Source organism: Leptopilina heterotoma, unplaced genomic scaffold (assembly GCF_015476425.1).
Source record: "Leptopilina heterotoma isolate Lh14 unplaced genomic scaffold, ASM1547642v1 Lhet_186, whole genome shotgun sequence".
NCBI classification, from domain to species: Eukaryota; Metazoa; Arthropoda; class Insecta; order Hymenoptera; family Figitidae; genus Leptopilina; species Leptopilina heterotoma.
Genome location: NW_025110905.1, coordinates 1505329 through 1526038, shown reverse-complemented (window position 1 = coordinate 1526038; position 20710 = coordinate 1505329). Strand labels below are relative to the sequence as shown.

The 20710-nt window shown below is 35.3% G+C and overlaps 1 protein-coding gene across 1 annotated transcript; it reads left to right on the top strand.

The window, feature by feature from the left end:
- Positions 1-4726: 4726 nt before the first annotated feature.
- On the top strand, positions 4727-8178 carry LOC122500470. The gene is made up of 6 exons (XM_043609410.1): positions 4727-5260; positions 5383-5761; positions 5836-6000; positions 6086-6404; positions 6638-6820; positions 7839-8178. Exons 1-6 carry the CDS (start codon positions 4832-4834, stop codon positions 8176-8178), a joined length of 1815 nt encoding a protein of 604 aa, XP_043465345.1. The 5' UTR covers positions 4727-4831.
- The last annotated feature ends 12532 nt before the right edge of the window (positions 8179-20710 follow it).

Here is a 20710-nt window from a genome sequence, read left to right as displayed (position 1 = left end):
CGCAATTCAAATTTGGATCAACTGCGCACTCTAAAGGGGCGTGTAACGCGCCTCTTTAGAGCGCGCTGCTGACTCTTGACATGGGACGCAGTGAACTCGCATGGTCTCAATAACCTAGGTTATTTGACCATGCGGTCTCACTGCGTCCCACGAGTCAAGAGTCAGCAGCGCGCTCTAAAGGGGCGCGTTACACGCCCCTTTAGAGTGCGCAGTTGATCCAAATCTGAATTGCGATACACAACCTCCAAATGAACAGCAGTGTACCTTCTTTTCACTCAGTGTAATCATGATTATTAGTTAAGCACCATTTACAGAAAAAATTTTATTTAAAACTCGATGGGTCAACAAAAAAATTTCAGCATTTTTAAATGTAAATTTAGAATCTTGTTTATGTAATATTATGTTTTTAATATGATTTTAAAATAAGTAATAGTAAGAAGAGTTATTTATTTGGAATAATTTGTTCCTCTCAGTTCCTTATTAGTTCTTTAGATAAACAATAAAATTTGTTTTTCGTATACACAATGAACAGTATTTCATCCAACCAGCTAAACTTAAAGCTAACTATAATTTGCAATTCGTATTCGACTATCTAAGCACTATTTTAGAATGGAATGGCCCAACTTGCAGCCTTAATTTAGTTGTTAAGAATTTGAATTTCAGGAAATAGACAGAGACCTCTATAACTTAATGTGAGAGTGTTGTGTAATGAGATTTTTGATAAAGGTCAGATAACGAAATGACGCGCTAAAGGTTGGATGTAATTTATATTTGTATATTATTGAACTAACGTATCGCAGTTATAAAATAAATAGTTAGTTTTCCATATGTGTAAAAGTTTGGTTTCTTTTATTTCATTGTTCCCTGTGCCTTGTTTTAGTGATAAGTGTATATTCTGAACATGTGGCGACCGTGACAGGACTAATTTTCTTGATTTCGGAGTTACGAACGAGGTGCATACACAGGTGATCTGTGAGTGAATAATAAAAAGCCGAAACATGGAAGCGGACAAAAGACATCGAAAAAGTTTAAGAGCGACCTTTACAAAAGCGTGCAATTCGTTTTGGACCAGATATCCGAACATGTGTCCCCGAGACGACAAGATGGTGGCTTTCCAATTATTAGAAGTTAAGGCAAAAGTACTAGAAGCTGTGAACGTTATTTGCAACAAAGCTCTCCTTAAATCTCAACCCTCTGAGGAGGAAATTGCTAAGGAATTGGAAGTAGTGGACGAGTATACAACTGCATTTCTAAAGGCAAAACTAAAGATTGCTGAATTGGATAGAGTACAAGTTGAATGCCTCCAGACCGTGGCATCAGACACCGGGAATGGAGCGATAAAAGGATCATTAAAGCTACCACAAATTGAAATACCAAAATTCAGGGGACACGTTAAGGAGTGGCTCCCATTCTGGAGCATATTCAAAAAGGTTCATGAAGATCTAGCAATTAGACGCGAGGATAAGTTTCAATTCCTCATACAGGCTACAGCACCGGACTTAAGGGCACGTGACCTAATGCGCAGTTTCCCCCCCACAGCTGATAACTATGATAAGGCGATATAAAGTCTTAAAAGTCGATTCGGTCAAGACGATATTGTAGTGGAGTACTATGTTCGTGAATTGTTAAGTTTGGTGCTTCAAAATGCGATCAAAGAAGCTCCAAAGGCGACACTCTCTACAATTTACGATAAGCTAGAAGCATACATTCGTGCTCTAGACACGCTCGGAGTAACGACGGAGAAATGTGCGTCAATGTTATATCCCCTAGTTGAATCTGCCCTCCCGGAAGACATTCTACGAGCTTGGCAACGCAATGGTCAGTATCATACCATAGACGCCGAGGAACAGAATGTAACCAAGGATAAACTGACCAAACTATTAGAGTTTCTGCAAATGGAAGTCGAGAGTCAGGAACGTATCGATATGGCTCTCCAGGGATTTGGTCTGTCATCGGAAGCGGAGAAATCAAAGAAACCTAGAGCTGGACGAGGAACATCAACGTCGAGAGATGTGCCCGACACTAGTGCTCTTCTTACAACAGAAAAAGGTAAACAGGTATAGCTAGAGATGCACTTCGAGCGAGTCTCGTCTCGAAAAACCGAGAATCTCGCGAGAAAAACAATGAGAACAATTGAATGTTATATTTTCATCTCTTTTCTTTTATGAAAGGACAGAGTCTCGTCGTGCATCTCTAGGTATAGCATGCATTTTTTGTAAAGCTACTCATGAGAGTAAAGAGTGTGAGGTTGCACGAAAAATAGAATTGATTGAAAGAAAAGAATATATAAAAAGAGAAAATGCATGTTTTGTATGTTTAAGACGAGGTCACTCGGCAAAATGGTGTCGGGCAAAAGTAAAATGTAATTGGTGTTCTAGACGTCATGAATTATTGTTGTGTCCGGGTTTTGTGTCAAAAGATGATATGATTTGTAAAGATAATAACAAACAAGGAATAGAAAATAATTTAGCCACCATTTGTGCAGCCCCTGAAGTGTATCTGCAGACTCTTCGTGTATTAGTGTATATCTGATTTACGCGAAATAATGGTCAGAGCGGTTATTGATACAGCTTCGCAACGGTCATATATTCGAGCAGATATAGTTAAACAATTAGGATACACGCCGCACGGAGAGATTGAAGTTGCACATTCGTTGTTTGGGGGTGTTAAATCAAAAATAAAGAAACATGTCATATTTAAAATACGTGTAAAGAATATGCATGTAATTTTTCTGTACTGAGTCAGGAAAGAATCTGTGAGACTATTCCATGTAATAAAAAAGAATCCTGGCTCGATGATTTACGTAAAGAAAATATTCATTTGACAGACGCGGGGTATCAGGGGGGTTCTATCGATGTATTTATTGGAGCCGATATTGCAGGAAAATTGATTACTTGAAAAAAGCGCGATTTGACCAACGGACTGACTATACTAGAGACGCTACTGGGCTGGACGGTGATTAGAAGGGTTTCAAAAGATATAGAGGAGAAGTCGGAGACAATAAATATGTTGACGACGATGTTAGTTCAAGAGGCGAACCCATCCGAACTTTGTCGATTAGACATTCTCGGTATTACAGATCCTATTGAAAATGAGTGTAAAGTAATGCGTGACGCGAACATACGAGAATTCATAGTGAGCACGTCTGAGTTTACTCCTGAAGGGCGGTTCCAAGTTAGACTACCGTGGAAGGAGAACCAAACCCCACTACCAACAAATTTCGATATAGCCCGTCAGCGTTTAGGAAAGACTATAGAGAAATTTAAAAATCAAGGCTTATTTCGTGACTATAGCAAAGTATTTGAAACGTGGTTACGCGATAATATTATAGAAATAATTCCCAAAGAAGAAATTTCCCGCACTGGACATTATTTGCCACATCGACCTGTCATAAAATTGAATAGCACAACCACTATAAGACCAGTATTTGACGCATCGTCTAAAAAAAGGGTCAACCGTCATTAAATAATTGTTTGGAAACGGGACCTAATTTAATAGAACTCGTTCCGGCTGCGTTAAACAGATTCCGTGAAAGAAAAGTAGGTGTCATTTCAGATATAAAGGGTGCGTTTTTACAGATCGGTGTTGACAAATTAGATAGAGATTGTTTACGTTTTTTGTGGGAAATTGATGGGGAAATTGTTGTATTTCGACATTGCCGAGTAGTTTTTGGGCTATCCTGTAGTCCCTTTCTATTATCGCCGATATTCGAGTTATTGATAGAGCAAGCACTGGAAAGAATACAGGGTGACGATGAATTTCCTTGGACAAAAAAGTCAGTAAAAATGTTAAAAAAATCATTTTACGTAGACAACTGTGTGACCAGCGTAGATTCACACTACTATCATGGCTGCAGGTGGTTTCGAATCACGTGGGTGGGAAAGTTCAGGAGAAATTATGGAGATAAAAATCGCGTTAGATTTGGGCATTTTGTGGAATAAGGAAAGAGATACGATAGCAATCAATCCCAATGCGTTGGATGTGGAAATCCCCACCGTTTTTACCAAGCGGTCGATATAATCCATATCGCATGGGATATTTGATCCTATCGGTTTTACAAGTCCGGTTTCCTTGAAACCCAAAATTCTTCTTAAACAACTATGGGAAGAAAAAATAGAGTGCGATGTTGCGATTGACAAGAAGCGAGAAGACGAATTTCTAGTTTGGTTACAGGAACTGCCGTTGATTAAAGAGATCGAAATCAGTCGAGAAATTGGGGAAGGAGATTTGTCATCACGCGGTTGTTCTCCCTCCCAGTTAGTAGAATCTAAGTGGTGGGAGGGGCCAGACTGGCTTCGTCACAGCAAGACAGACTGGCCTTCGGGGGGGAGTAGGGTTGACGAAAAGCAAGTTCACAGCGAAATTAAGAAAAGCGCATTGGTGAATATGATTGCCTCGGAAGTTTCGGAGTTTAGGGCGAGTAAATTGTTTTGTGTAACACCTGCAAGAAAAGTGCTTCTTTACTGCAATGTAAAAGATGCACAAAGTTATTGATTTCTGCATATTTATTTTCCTGCACACTTTTTTACTTTCCTGCACACTTTCAGCCTGTAGATAGGCAACCATGCTGCAAAGCTGTAATAATGTTCACATGATTCTCATACCATTAAAACTGTCAACGTGCGGTTCACTTGTTGCGGAGTCAAATGTTAAAAAAAACATTAGTTTTTTAATTAATGTAGACCATATGTGATATAAAAATAGAAAAACTAAAATTTATTAATGCGCTGGAGTGTCAAATTGTCAAGTTAAGTTATATTGTTTGTGTCCGTGCGTTACCTGGCCGGCTGCAATCGAGAAACATAACCTCTAATTTGTTTGTTGTGATAAGATGAGTGATATGGAAATGGACGATTCGATAGAATATTGTACTCCTCCTGAAATTCGCAATGCCGCAGAGGAAGCGAAAGCAAGTTCATTGCCAAAAAAATCATTTCCAATATACAATCTTGCCTACAAAAAGTTCATGGATTGGAGAGCTGAAAAAAAACTCGAACATTTCTCCGAAAACGTTCTTCTCGCTTACATGAAGCATCTATCTGAAACAAAAGCTCCAACAACTCTATGGAGTGTCTATTCGATATTGAGAAGCACATTAAATGTTAACAATAACATAAAAATTGAAGGGTATATTAATCTCCGCGCTTTCTTAAAAGCTAAGTATAAAGGGTTTAAGCCAAAAAAGTCTAGTGCTTTAACATCGGACCAAGTTCGACAATTTTTGCTAGAAGCTCCGGATGACAAATTTTTAGCAATGAAGGTAAGTTAAATTATTTTTCAACTTTGTGAAAATTCTATATAAAAAAAATTAAAAATTATTACCTAACCTAAAATTCATCTGTCATTTGAACTATAATTTCATAATTACGTTTTTATATACAGGTTGCAATGCTTATTGGCGTATACGGTGCGTGTCGTTTGGAGGAAATTACAAATTTGTCAGTAAAGGACATAGAAATTCAGGGTACGTTAATGTTAATTAACGTTCCGAAAACAAAAACTGATACTCCCAGATCTTTTGTCATTGGAGGAAAAAATTTGGAATTAATTACAAAGTATCAATCTCTTAGACAAGCGAATACATCGACAGATCGATTCTTTTTGTGCTACCGAAATGAAAAATGCACTTCGCAACCCATTGGCAGAAATTCATTTGCAAAAATGCCACAAATTATTGCGCAATATTTAAAACTTCCAAATCCAAAAACTTTTACAGGACATTGCTTTCGTCGAACATCAGCAACTTTACTCGCCAATTCCGGTAATATATATAAAATAAAAATAAAATAATACAATAAATTCAGTATTTCATTAAGTATTTAATTATTATTACAGGTGCCAGTATGACTGATATGATGCGCCATGGCGCTTGGAAATCGCCCGCTGTCGTTGAAGGCTATATTGCCGATTCAGTGCACCAAAAGACAAAAACTATGTCAAAAATTGGTTCAGAAATCAATTTACCAAGTACTTCAAATGCAAACCAATTTCAAAAATCAGGTAATACAAAAAAATTTATAATTTAAGTAATTTACAATATTTTAAATAATTTATTAAACTATATATTTTGTGTGTAAAATTACAGGCGTCATGGAATCAGATTCAAATAACAATGGCTGTCGGAATTCTTTTGCGGACGGTGAAAATCATCAGAAACCTATCGGAGAAAATGAATCAAACAGTGATTCACCGCGTCAGTTCGATTTAGAATTTTCATTCCCCGAATTAGATGAAGCAATTCAAGAAACATGCGTCGAGACAAATAAAATTAGAAATTCACTAAATCAAGTAAATACAAATGTATCAGAGGCGAATTCTGTAAACAAAGTATTATCTGGACAAGATATACAACTTCATTTGACAAGCTGTTCTAACATTAACATCCACATTCATTCTCATAAAATGTGATTTTATAAAGTTAAATCTTATTATTTATGTTTTTCAAAAAAATTAAATTATTAATTAAACACGAAAAAATGGTTCCTAATAAGTGCAATTAATTGTATAAGTTGATTCTATTAAAATTGTCGTTGTTAAAGTTTATAAAATAGATTTATAAAATAAAAGTTAAAATTTAATATAGGTGTAGAAATTTTTATTTCCTCAAACCGTGAAGAAGAGTGTTTTTTAAATGCAGGTGTTACACAAAGCACTGTGTGCACTTCATGCAGAAAGAGCCTTTTCCGGCCAGTTTGATTGCTGCAGTCGCTACGCTCGAGCAGCAACTAACAAACTCGCCGGAAAACGGCTTCTTTCCGCACTTGGTGCACAATGTACTATTCCTCATTTACAAAACTCGTGAGATTTATTGCGTGGACAAGTAGATTTTTGCATAATAGAAAAGCGATTTGAGAACAAAAACGGAAAAACGGAAAAGTGTCACAAATGACATATGCATCGATTAAAACAAGAAAAAGTTTAAGTTTGTCTTTCGAAGAAATTAAAGAAGCAGAAATAAAATTATTAAAATATTTGCAGGGAGTCATGTTTGAAGGACCGGGTAAAGGCAAATTGTCGTCATTCAGGACTTTGAGAGATGATAAAGGGCTTATCATTCTCAAATCAGGAATAGTTAATCGCGACGATTCTAATTTGTTTTTATTTCTGATCGTTTTAGATAGACACGACATTGTGAATTTATTAATTCAAGAGACACATGAAAGATGTGGTCATATGGGGACACAGGTTGTAATGAACACTTTGCGGGAAAAATTCTGGATAATCTCGCTACGTCAACTTATAAAAAATATCAAATCAAAATGCGTCGTATGCAAAAAGCAAAAAGTTAAGCGTGTCAAGTCCATTTTGAAGTTCCATCTTCTCTATCGACAGAAGAATTCGTGAAGTGTTTCCGGAGATTTATAGCAAGACGGGGGAGGCCTCGGAACGTGTATAGCGATAATGGGACTAATTTCTGTGGAACGGCCAATGCATTAAGAAGTTTAAACTGGGAGAAAATCTGTAGGTATAGTACAGCGAGAGAAATCGAATGGCATTCTAATCCGCCAGCATCCCCTTGGTGGGGGGGTTGGTGGGAACGATTAGTGGGGGTCATGAAAACAATACTGAAAAAGGTGTTAGACAAAGCGTGTCTGTCTTTCGAAAGTTTAACGACGGCATTGTGCGATGCGGAAGCCGTAATAAACTCGCGACCACTGACTTATGTCTCGGATGATGCAGGAGTCCCAGATTTGAACGTACTCTCTAGTGAAAAATTGAATAAAAAGTTGAGACATAGAAATCAAATTTTAAAAGATTTAAGAGAACGGTTTCGAAACGAATATTTGAGTCAGCTGTTATTACGAAACAATAAGAAAGAAACGCGAAAATCAAAACAGGAGATGTTGTTTTGATCGGGAGCGACAATCAGAGAAGAATGGATTGGCCTCTTGGGCGAGTCGTCGAAACAATATCGGTCGTGATGGACAGATAAGAGTATGTTTAATAAAAACAAAAAACGGATTGTTTAAACGACCAGTGCAGAGAATCTATCCATTAGAAACTCCAATTGGTGAAAATGAACCTTGTATAAAATCAATTAAGTGTGAGCCGCTTGTCGATCAAGTAGACGACTTATTGGAAGCAAAAGAAAATTCCAATAAGAGCTTTCAAAATAATGAAATTGTAACGACGAAAAGTGGTCGTATTAGTAAAAAGCCAGATAGACTAAAATATTAGAAATTGTGCGTATGTGTAAATTTATGAAAAGAAATATGTCTACGTGTAATTGTATATATGTATGTTGTATGATTTGGATTAGGTTTTTTAAAAATTGTTTTACGATTCCTGAAAATGGTGGGAGGATGTTAAGAATTTGAATTTCAGAAAATAGACAGAGACCTCTATAACTTAATGTAAGAGTGTTGTGTAATGAGATTTTTGATAAAGGTCAGATAACGAAGTGACGCGCTAAAAGTCGGAAGTAATTTATATTTGTATGCTATTGAACTAACGTATCGCAGTTATAAAATAAATAGTTAGTTTTCCATATGTGTAAAAGTTCGGTTTCTTTTATTTCATTGTTCCCTGTGCTTGTTTTTGTGATAAGTGTATATTCTGAACATTAGTTCTAAATTGGTCCTATGACTTCAAACTATACTTTCAGTTCAGTAAATGTCCCCGATATAACCATTACTCTAATATATATTTCTATAGAACATAACCTTAAAATTGTTTAAATTTAGAATGACGAAAGTCATCTCAATAGTACTGCAAGTGTTTTAAATCAAATATAAATATAACCACAAACATTTCTTAAACATTAGTAAGTTTAATACATATTAGTTCTGGTTCTTTTCGTTAATATTACCCATTTAACACTATTTCATGAATAATTATATCATAATCTGAACCTGACTTTACGAATTCTTTAAATTAATAATCATGATTATTAGTTCAGCACAATTTACAGAAAAATTTTTATTTAAAACTCGGTGCGTCAACAAAAAAATCTTAGCATTTTTAAATGTAAATTTAGAATCATGTTTATGTAATATTATGATTTTAATATGATTTTAAAAAAATAAGTAATAGTAACAAGAGTTATTTATTTCACATAATTTGTTCCTCTCAGTTTCTTATTAGTTCTCAAATAAACGATAAAATTTGTTCTTCGTATACACAATTAACAGTATTTCTTCCAACCAGCTAAAATTAAAGCTAACTATAATTTGCAATTCGTATTCGACTATCTAAGCACTATTTTAGAATGGAATGACCCAACCTGCAGCCTTAATTTAGTTCTAAATTGGTGCTATGACTTTAAACTATACATTCAGTTCAGTATATGTCCCCGATATATCCATTACTCTGATATATATTTCTATAGACTTCAAACTAAACATTCATTTCAGTATATGATCCGTTCGCTAGAAAAACGATTTAAGTCGACTTAAGTGGTTATCAAATTTATGTTTTTAGTGTATTCTACAAGAAATATAGATTACAAATATCAATTTTCTAAAGTTGTAGGGCACTATTTATGAATTAATGAGGTGCACTGAGTAAATTTTAGGGACGTTGCTGCTTCGGTAGGTGGCACAGCTGCGTTTTATCGCGAGCTAGAGCGCAACTTTACCGAGGAGCACACAGAGATCCGTGAAAGTTAGATTCGTTTCTTTTTTTCGAGCGTCATATGACTTTTGGGTTAGGTGCTAAATGTTTCCTACGAAAATAGGCTGGCTTTTTGAAAGGAAAGAAAGTTATCTTCAACCCAAGTCAATCAATCTAACCTACAGATGGCTCTATAGCAGCATTTTCAATGCAGAGCTACCTCAGCAGATTGTTAATGCCGCAACGTCCCCAAAATTTTCTCATTGTGTTTAAGCTTCCTGGATCCTGAAATTGAAGCACTTACGCAAGCGCGCCTTTACATCTTATGCTATCGCGCACAGTGGGAAGAAATGGAATGTTTTGGACAAAATTCTGCCGACAATAGAAATTTCTACCGATTTCAATTTTCTTTTTTTTAAATACTAAAGAAGATTTTTCCTACAAGCCTTCACTGATGTAAAATTGAAATTTTGGATTATTACAAAAGCGAGTACTGCAAGTGTTTTAAGTCAAATATAAATATAACTAAAAAAATTTCATTAAAATTAGTAAGTTAAATACATATTAGTTCAGGTATTTTTCGATAATATTATCTATTTAACAATATTCTTTAAATATTTACATCATAATCCTTATCAGACTATACGAATTCTTTAACTTTAACACCGATTTTGTTATTTAAATATAATTTAATATTTAAAACACCTTGACATGGCGTGAACTTTTAAGTTTTTCGAAAATTAAAATTTTATAATTTTTTATTTTATAATTTTTTACCAAGTGATAAATTCTTTTAAATATATAATGTTTGACCTTGAATCTATGACGGTCAGCCACACTTTTGTGCAACATCACAACATCCTTCATCTTTGTTCTAACAACGATCAAAGAAGTTTGTTAAAGAATTGGATCAACATAAATCGAAAAATAATCAGCTGTTCTGCACAACAACGTTTTTTGCTGTATTGTCGTACCAACGATCTGACTCCAAGACACATTGGATATATTTCTTCAGGTTTGCGTCATTTTACCTTTCATAGCAACACTGGTATGAAAAAGATGAATCGCACTATTACTTCTCTAAAAACCAAGTTACTCAATATTTTCATTGAGGATAACTGTATTCATCTTGAATATCTTAGTAAAAAAGTTGATTCGTTAAAACCTTTATTAAAAGAATTGTTTTCCTGATAATATTTTTAACCAGATTTTAAAAATTGACGACGAAGAAAAATTTAATTATACTAGTAAGTTAAATACTAAATTTGCAAACAAAATTGATATTATTAAGAAAAATAAAAAATATGATAATATTACTGTTCAATCTAACTGGTTTAAAAACATTAGTAACATTGACATTCCTGACAATGTGATTACTATTATGTCTTTAGGTGAAAAATTTAAATTCAAAGAAGATATATCTTATAATGTTCTTATTGAATTTATTAAGTCTACGGAATATTTTTTCTCCTTTAATGACTTAGACAATGATATAACAAATGATTTTAGACAAAAATTGTTACGTAACTTTTCGATGCTATATAAAAAATGTTATCATAAACATCTAGATATAAAAGATACATTGTTATTAAAAAAACTTAACGACACAAAAATATTTTTTAACAAACATGAAGACATAATGTTCGCCCTAGCAGACAAGGGAAATATTACAGTTGCTATGAAAAAGTCGGACTACATAGAAAAAGTGGAGACCTTACTTTCGGATGGTGAAACTTATTTACAATTAAATTGTAATCCGTTTGATTCTTTAAAAGCTGATTGTTACGGAATCTGTTTGTTTGTGAATGATAATTCTTATTTGAATAGAAAATATCATTATAAAGAACTGACACAGAATGATACTAATTTAGCAAAATTTTATGGATTGCCTAAGATTCATAAGGTTGGTTATCCGCTTAGACCTATTGTTTCTGTTATCAGTTCTCCGACTCATTTTTTATCTAAATGGCTCCATGACACATTAAATAACATAATTATGAAACCAAAGTCTTATATAAAAAATAGTTTTTCTTTTATTGACAAAATTAAGAATCTTACAATTCCGGACAATTATGTCTTAATTAGCCTGGATGTTGACGACGAAAATTAAGGCATCGAGGCAGGAAGGGGAAATAGATGGCCCAAGGAAAAACAAGAACTGGAAGGGGCAGTCTGTGTTTCGGGTTCGACCTGAAAGGTTATTAAAATGAAAAGCCTGTTGTAGGCTGACCGAGTGTGATAGCCTGAAATGGAATAGGCAGTTATACATTGTGTATTAAATTATAGTTCGATAAGTGTTACATTGTTGATTCGTAATTAAAATCCCGCGAATATTTGGATACTCGAGTCGAGTGACTTTCACAGTATAAAAGTAAGTTTTTTGTTATGTTAAGATGTATCACCAAATAAATACGAAATAATTTGTATCAAAGATTCTCTCTGTTCTCAATCCAATTCGATTATTATTTTCATTAAAATCAATTTGTTATATTTTTGTAAGGTTAATTCAATTGTTACAATAAAGGTTACATTATCAAATAAACAAATTATTCCTTCAGTATATCATTAAATAACGAAATAAGTGCATTAGTATAAATTAGTAATCTGTGGGGGAGGTGCATAGCGGCACAGCTGACATTTTGTCAAATTTCAGATAACATCAGATTTGTATATATATTTAATGTTGCTCTTTAAAGTTCAATAGCTAAAAAATCATTAAAATGGTTATTAATGTAGAGAATAATGGAAAACATAATCACATAGTTGCGTTTTTGACAAAATGAGACATGCATAAAAACATAACTGCATTCAGATTAAAAACAATTGATATAATTAAAAATGAAAATAACCATTAAGAATAAAAACAATATGAATATTGTAATAAAATGTTTTTAGTAAAATACATTTATTGTACATTAAATTAAATATATTTATTTTAATAAAACCAAAACAAATTTATTATAACATAAATTGTGCATTTAATTATGTACTTATTATTAAGGGTATTTATTATTATTCTAAAAATTTTTTGGAAAGTATTTTAAAAAATAAATTGGAAAATTCTCCAAGACGAACAGTAAAGTAAATTATTTCTCATTATTTAATAATTTAAAAACTTTAAAAAAAATGAATTAATAATTAAATAAACTCTTATAATTTATTTTAACGAATCAATAGTTTAATTTGTGTTTGTGTGAACAAATATTATTATGACAAATCAAACCAAAATAAATTGTGACATTAAAAGTGTCTGAAGTTGGACTGATATACAAACTGAACTTGCATAACCGCATAAGTGCAATAAGACTCATGATTCCGATGAAACATTATCAAAATTTGTATCAAATCATGTGTTTTATTAAACGTTATAAACGAATTTTGAAAATATATTAAATAATAATACTAAATGCAAAAAATCGAACAAATCTGTTGATTTTCCGAATTGACAGAAGTGAGAGAACATTAAAGTTAATTGTCTCGAAATCGTGGCAGGTGCGATTATGCTGTTGTGCCTTTCTTCCACAGAAATTAGACAATAATATAGAAAATATGTATTTCGTCTCTCAGAAAACACGTAAAATATAGTTATTGCTAACATAATATATAAATAATATATTATACACGATATATAAAACCAACTTTTCGCTTAGGCCATGTCAGGTTGGAGGAGAATGAGCGGATCTGAACGGGTACGAAGGGGTACGGAGCGCGTCGAGATTCATCAAGGTCGAGTTAGAACTCGAGCTCAAATAGATGATGTGAACGAAAGTCGATTGGCACAGCGCGGTAGTAGTAGTACAGAACGGATAAGTCTCGATACGAGATCTATGTTGACATTAGATGGGTTAGGAAGTGTACAGGGAGGTCAGCGAAATGATTATGACATGGAACATTCGGCGGTCGGGAGTGATCTTGGCAACGTCGAGACCGTTAGTGCTATCTCGTCGGTTAGGAGAGTAGAAATAGAGACACGTGCAGTGCAAAGGCGATTTGAAATACAGTCTAGATTGTTAGAGGAAAAGGCAAGATTAGAGTTAGAGATGGTGAATCAACAACTAGCGATAGAATTAGTGAATGAGGAAAAAGATCTTCGATCAGTCATAACACGACGATCGCGAAATCGTGAGAGAAGTGCAAGGCGTAATGCGGAAAGCGTCCAACAATGGTTAAATAACAATACCGGGAGAAAACCGTCGTCATTAGGTGAATCAAAGACAGTAAAAATCGGCCAGAACGAGAGCATCACATATTTACCGGGCAGAGTAGCGAATCTTTCCGAGGAAGCCACAAATGTAACACAGCGATTGTTACAAAGAGCAACAGTAGGCAAACGATTACCGACTTTCGAGGGAGACGTATTAGAGTGGCCGTGTTTTAAGCGAGCATTTATCGAAACGTCTAAGGCTGGGGGATTCTCTGAAGAAGAGAATATGATGCGGCTCTACGAAAGTCTCAAGGATGTGGCTAAAGAGGCTGTAGCCTCACTTATGGTGACATCGCGCGATTCGAAACAAATAATAGATTTATTAGAATTGAGATTTGGAAACGCGAACGCGATAGCCGGACGTATTATCAAGGACATAAAATCGTTACCTAAAATATTTCATAATAATGGAGATCTCGTGACGTTTGCGACAAAGGTTAAAAATTGTGTAGCTGCATTAGAGGCTGCTAATCATACTGGATACCTGCATAGTAATGATTTAATAAGAGAGATCACTCAGAAACTATTGTATGCCATGATTTACAATTATAATAGGTATTTAAATGACAACCAAAAATCTGGCGAACCTGCCCTCGTAACCCTGGCTAATTTTCTATTTTTTGAAGCTGAAATAGCTTGTAAGGCGGGAACCTTTGACCCCACTTTTGGAGATTCGCAGAAGAAACGCGTCCTATTATTATATAATATATATGAGGCATTCCATTTCAAATCGTTCCACTGACAAAAAACAATCGCAAGGAGAGCGATTTTCTAATAAAATTAATTATTTAAAAATTTAATTATTTCTAACATATTATACACTGAATCGAAAGAGAATTTCATGAACTTTCTAGTGCTATTTTTATTTTTTAAAATTTCTCTCAATTTCGTAGAGAAATTCCTGTTTGAAAGTTTAAACTCTTAATATCTCAAAACACCCCCCCGTTGATTTTTATGAAAATTATATAAAAATAAAGCTTAACTTTTCTAGTTTCTATTCCCGTATAATATATTATGGACATTTAATGGGATTAGTAAAAAAAATTGTTTAAAAAATGTGTTTTTGAAAAATTTGACAAATGTCACGAAGTTGAATCCTAACTAACCTTCAACTTCGTACCATTTGTCAAATTTTTCAAAAACACATTTTTTAAACAATTTTTTTTCTACTAATCCCATTAAATGTCCATAATATATTCTATGGGAATAGAAACTAGAAAAGTTAAGCTTTATTTTCATATAATTTTCATAAAAATCGACGGGGGGGTGTTTTGAGATATTAAGAGTTTAAACTTTCAAACAGGAATTTCTCTACGAAATTGAGAGAAATTTTAAAAAATAAAAATAGCACTAGAAAGTTCATGAAATTCTCTTTCGATTCAGTGTATAATATGTTAGAAATAATTAAATTTTTAAATAATTAATTTTATTAGAAAATCGCTCTCCTTGCGATTGTTTTTTGTCGGTGGAACGATTTGAAATGGAATGCCTCATATATATTATTGATATCATGTATCTAGATAGTTTTGACGATATCGATGAAGGTAGTGATTGCATAACAAAAGTATCTGCGATTCAGGGAAAATGCGGATTCGAGATAAGAAATTGGTCGAGCAACGACGCTGATTTATTACGAACAGTACCAGCAGCATATTAAAAAGAGAAGGCTATAGATCTCGTGTCAGAAGAAAAAGAAATCGAAAAAACCTTAGGTTTAAAATGGAACATGTCCTCAGATACCATTTCATTCGAGTTAAACTGGAAGAAAATACCGAAAAATATTACAGAAGGACAAAAAATACCAACGAAGCGTGAAATGGTGAGAATTCTAATGTCGATATTCGATCCACTAGGTATGCTATTGCCGTTTACAATACGAGGTAAAATATTACTCCAAAACGTTTGGCGAAGCGGTGTCGGTTGGGACGATAATTTACAAGAAAAAGAATTCTCCAATTGGTTTGATTGAAAATTATCACTACGGCAAATGAATTGCCACCATATACCTAGAGCGTATAGTACATCTAAGAGTAGTCAAAGAAGCACTGAACTCCATTTGTTTAGTGACGCTAGCGACAAAGCATACGCCGCGGTCGCGTACCTGCGAACTTGTAACGAAATAGGTAACGTTTCTGTCTCTTACGTAGCGGGAAAAGCTAAGGTAGCGCCATTAAAGCCAGTATCGATCCCACGTATGGAGCTGCAGGGAGCATTATTAGCAAGCCGACTAGGAGACACGGTAACCAACGAACTCGAAATTACGGTCAAAAGACGAATATATTGGACAGACTCACGTACGGTATTGGGTTGGATCAGGTCAGATCCACGTATGTATCATACATTCGTAGCTCATCGTCTTGGTGAGATAGACGAAATAACGAATGTTGAAGAATGGAGATGGGTTCCCAGTAAAGAGAACCCAGCTGATTGTGCTACGAAGGACGTGGGGAAGATAGAAAGTTCGATGTAAGCTTGGCTGGATGGACCAAGATTCCTTACTCTTGATGAATCAAACTGGCAAAAAAAAACGTGTGATCGTGAAATAACTCCTCCCACCTCTGAGATTAAAAAGGAATACGTAGCTGCTATATCCACAAAGAATAATGTATACGAAACTCCTAAAATAACGAACTTTAGTAAATGGTTGAGTTTGCTTCGCAGTACAGCGATAGTACTCGCTGCGCCAGAAATATGGAGAGGTAAAAGGTCTAAGAGAATAATCGCTAAAGATATTCTACGAGCCGAAGAGTACTTAATAAAAAAAGTACAACAGGAATATTTTCTAGAAGAGATTCAAGATCTACAGAAAAGAAACCCTATATCGAGAAACAGTAAACTAAAAACTTTATCTCCGTTTATCGGAAAAGATGGAATATTAAGAATAGAAAGTAGAATAAATCACGTCGAAACAATTCCTGAATCTGTCAGAAGTCCAATTCTATTAGATGGCAAACATCATTTTACACGCCTTCTCGTCCAACATTACCACGAAAAATTTCACCATTAATCTCCAGAAACCGTCGTCAACGAACTCAAACAAAAGTTCTGGATAATAAAAATCTGTCCTACTGTTAGATTCGTGAGTTCTCGATGTCAAGTTTGTCGCCTGTTGTCTGCGAAGGCTGAACAGCCTCGAATGGGAAATATTCCCGCAGCGAGGGTAGGTCACCACTGTCGTCCGTTCACCTACTGCGGCCTCGATTACTTCGGACCAATGTATGTCACGATTGGAAGAAGACATGAGAAACGATGGGGAGTCTTGTTTACCTGTTTGACAACACGCGCGATACATCTCGAACTGGCATCATCACTATCAGCAGACTCTGCAATTATGGCCATACGGAGGATGAGTAACCGTCGAGGGGTCCCAATTGAAATTTACTCCGACAATGGCACGAATTTTACGGGCGCAGACCAAGAATTGCGGAAAGCCATAGAAGGGATTAAAATCGAAAAATTTTAAGAAGAACTAGGAAACAGGAAGATAAAGTGGCGCTTTAATCCACCACAAGCTCCTCACATGGGCGGGAGTTGGGAGCGCCTAGTTAGAAGTGTCAAAAGCTCATTGAAAGCTATATTGAATGAAAGAGCCCCTAAAGAAGAAACATTAGCCACTCTTCTTACTGAGGTCGAAAATACAATAAATAGTAGACCACTGACAAATGTATCGGTAGACCCACAAGATCCAGAATCGCTGACTCCAAACAATTTGCTAATTGGTTCGTCATCCGGTACGGCGATGTGTGGAACCTTTTTCTCCGAAGATTTGAATTGTCGTAAGCAATGGAGGATATCCCAACGGCTAGCGAATATGTTCTGGACGAGATGGTTAAAAGAATATTTACCTAGTTTAGTAGTAAGAAAATGCTGGAATCAAGGATGCAGAAATTTGGCAAAAGGAGACATCGTTCTCATAGTCGATCCAAGTTTACCAAGAAATACGTGGCCAAAGGGGAAAATCACACAAGTGTATCCCGGTAAGGATGGGAGGATTCGAGTGGCGGAGCTGTTATCGAGAGGAAAAAATATTAAGAGGGCAGCAAATAAGTTAATCGTCCTTGTTCCTGTGCATTTAGGTACGGAAGTGCAACACTCCCGTACTGGGAGGGAGGATGTTGACGACGAAAATTGAGGCATCGAGACAGGAAGGGAAAATAGATGGCCCAAGGAAAAACAAGGACTGGAAGGGGCAGTCAGTGTTTCGGGTTCGACCTGAAAGGTTATTAAAATGAAAAGCCTGTTGTAGGCTGACCGAGTGTGATAGCCTGAAATGGAATAGGCAGTTATACATCCTCTATATTATATTAAGTTAATGTACGACCGACCGACCGACCGACTCACACCTCTTTCTATTCTGTCTAAGTATCTTTGAAAATACTTCACTCACACATGTCCAAAAAACACATACCCATGAATGTTACACATATACACAAAACACATACATGTCATGTCACGCATGCGCAGTAGTATTCAATGAATGTCACGCATGCGCAGTAGTGTTCTATCAATGTTACACATGCGTAGTAGTGTTATATCAATGTCACGCATGCGCAGTAGTGTTATATCAATGTCACGTATGCGCAGTAGTTTTCTATCAATGTCACGCATGCGCAGTTGTGTTCTATCAATGTTACGCATGCGTAGTAGTTTTCTATGAATATCAAGCATGCGCAGTAGTGTTCTATCAATGTTACGCATGCGCAGTAGTTTCCTATCAATGTCACGCATGCGCAGTAGTGTTCTATCAATGTAACGCATGCGCAGTAGTGTTCTATGAATATCAGGGATGCGCAGTAGTATTTTATCAATGTAACGCATGCGCAGTAGTGTTCTATGAATATTAGGCATGCGCAGTAGTTTTCTATCAATGTCACGCATGCGCAGTAGTTTTCTATCAATGTCACGCATGCGCAGTAGTGTTCTATCAATGTCAGACATGCGCAGTAGTGTTCTATGAATATCAGGCATGCGCAGTAGTGTTCTATCAATGTCAGGAATGCGCAGTAGTTTTCTATCAATGTCACGCATGCGCAGTAGTGTTCTATCAATGTCAGACATGCGCAGTAGTGTTCTATGAATATCAGGCATGCGCAGTAGTGTTCTATCAATGTCAGGAATGCGCAGCAGTGTTCTATGAATATCAGGCATGCGCATTAGTGTTCTATGAATATCAAGCATGCGCGCAAAACACCCATACATGTATACTCACACATGTACATAAATTATATACACATGTATACTGACTCATGTACAGATATAAACTGCTACATATACACAAATCACATATATAGATTTAATAAACGATTGATAATATAAATTGTTGAATTTTTTAAGGTTCGTTGATGCACGTAGTGTCTGTTGAAATTTTTTTAAATATACGTAAGTACCTCACTCGCTAATGCTGCGCTGTGTGTGTTGTAAGGGAAATTATTTATTTACTTGTGTATTTACTTATTCCCAAGTGCGAAATTAAAAACGGCCTAAAACTGGCCCAGTGACGGCATAGTCAGTGCCTACTCTTGGCAGACAATAGTGGCCCGACTGTCGGAAGGTTAACCGCGGTAGGCCGTCGGCAGCCAATCATCGGCCGATTCTCGGTAAACATTAATGGCCCATTATTGGCTGCCATTACTCCCCAGTGTTGAAAAAATTAAAAAAAATATATTTTTTATTTAATTAACTAATTAATTCATAATATTTATACAGTTTATTTCCCTGAATTAATCGCAAACTTACAAATATTTGAAAAATTCTTACTGCTCGCGGGGATCGATACCTGAACCTGACGCACCACAGCCTAACACTCTGACCACTCTGCTACTCTGACGTGAAGTCGAGGAAGCAAAAGGGTTCTTATAAGCTACACTACACTGGCCGATACTGTGCCATTATTGGGCCGAGCTACGTCCCAATATTGGCAATTATAATTTACCATCATAGATACAAAATGATAGACATTAATATGGCATTCCTGAGCCAAGGTTCGTCCCAATTCTGGCAATTATAATTTGCCACAAAATGTTTTCCATTAAAGTGCCACTAATGTGCCATTAATAGGCCGATCTTCGTCACATCACTGGCAATTGAATATTGCCATTAAAGATTGATCAACTTTGCCATGAATGTGCCATTATTGAGCCAAGCTACGCCCCAATACTGGTAATCATAATTTGCCTTCAAAGATACAAAATTTTTGCCATTAAAGTGCCACTAATGTGCCTTTAATGGGCCGATCTTTGTCACATCATTGGCAATTGTCTTTTGCCATTAAAGATTGATCAACTTTGCCAATATTGTGCCATTATTGAGCCAAGCTACGCCCGAATTCTGGCAATTACAATTTGTCATCAAAGATACAAAATGTTTGCCATTAAAGTGCCACTAATGTATCATTAATGGGCTGATCTTCGTCACATCACTGGCAATTGAATTTTTCCTTTAAAGATTTATCTACTTTGCCAATAATGTGCCGTTATTGGGCCAAGCTACGCCCCAATTCTGCCAATTATAATTTGCCATCAAAGATACAAAATTTTTGCCATTAAAGTGCCATTAATGGGCCGATGGTCGGCACATCACTGGCAATTGCTTTTTGCCATTAAAGATTGATCAACTTTGCCATGAATGTGCCACTATTGGGCCGAGAGCACAATGATTTTAAATAAAATAATTTATATTTTTATAAATATTAATAATTTTTTACATTTTCTAACCACTATAAGGTTTTAATTTTGTAAATGTTCAAGCTCTAGTTTAGAAAGAAAAATTTATATTATTATATAACAATATTGTCTAGACTTGCAAAAACCCAAAGTCTAGACAAATTTGTCGTAACAATATTGTTACAATATATATTGTAACAATATTGGTGACGGTGACGTGCGTAAGAATAGTGCAGTAAAAATTTCAAAAAAACATTTCTCAAAAAAATTAATAAAATAGCATTTTTATATA

What these genes read in the sequence shown, in the direction of transcription:
- LOC122500470 (XM_043609410.1), top strand. Translation starts at nt 4,832, where the DNA reads ATGAGTGATATGGAAATGGACGATTCGATAGAATATTGTACTCCTCCT. An exon ending in AAACCAATTTCAAAAATCAG is followed by an intron (nt 6,001 to 6,085) that starts GTAATACAAAAA and finishes GTAAAATTACAG; the next exon opens with GCGTCATGGAATCAGATTCA. An exon ending in GAGATTTATTGCGTGGACAA is followed by an intron (nt 6,821 to 7,838) that starts GTAGATTTTTGC and finishes AAATCAAAACAG; the next exon opens with GAGATGTTGTTTTGATCGGG.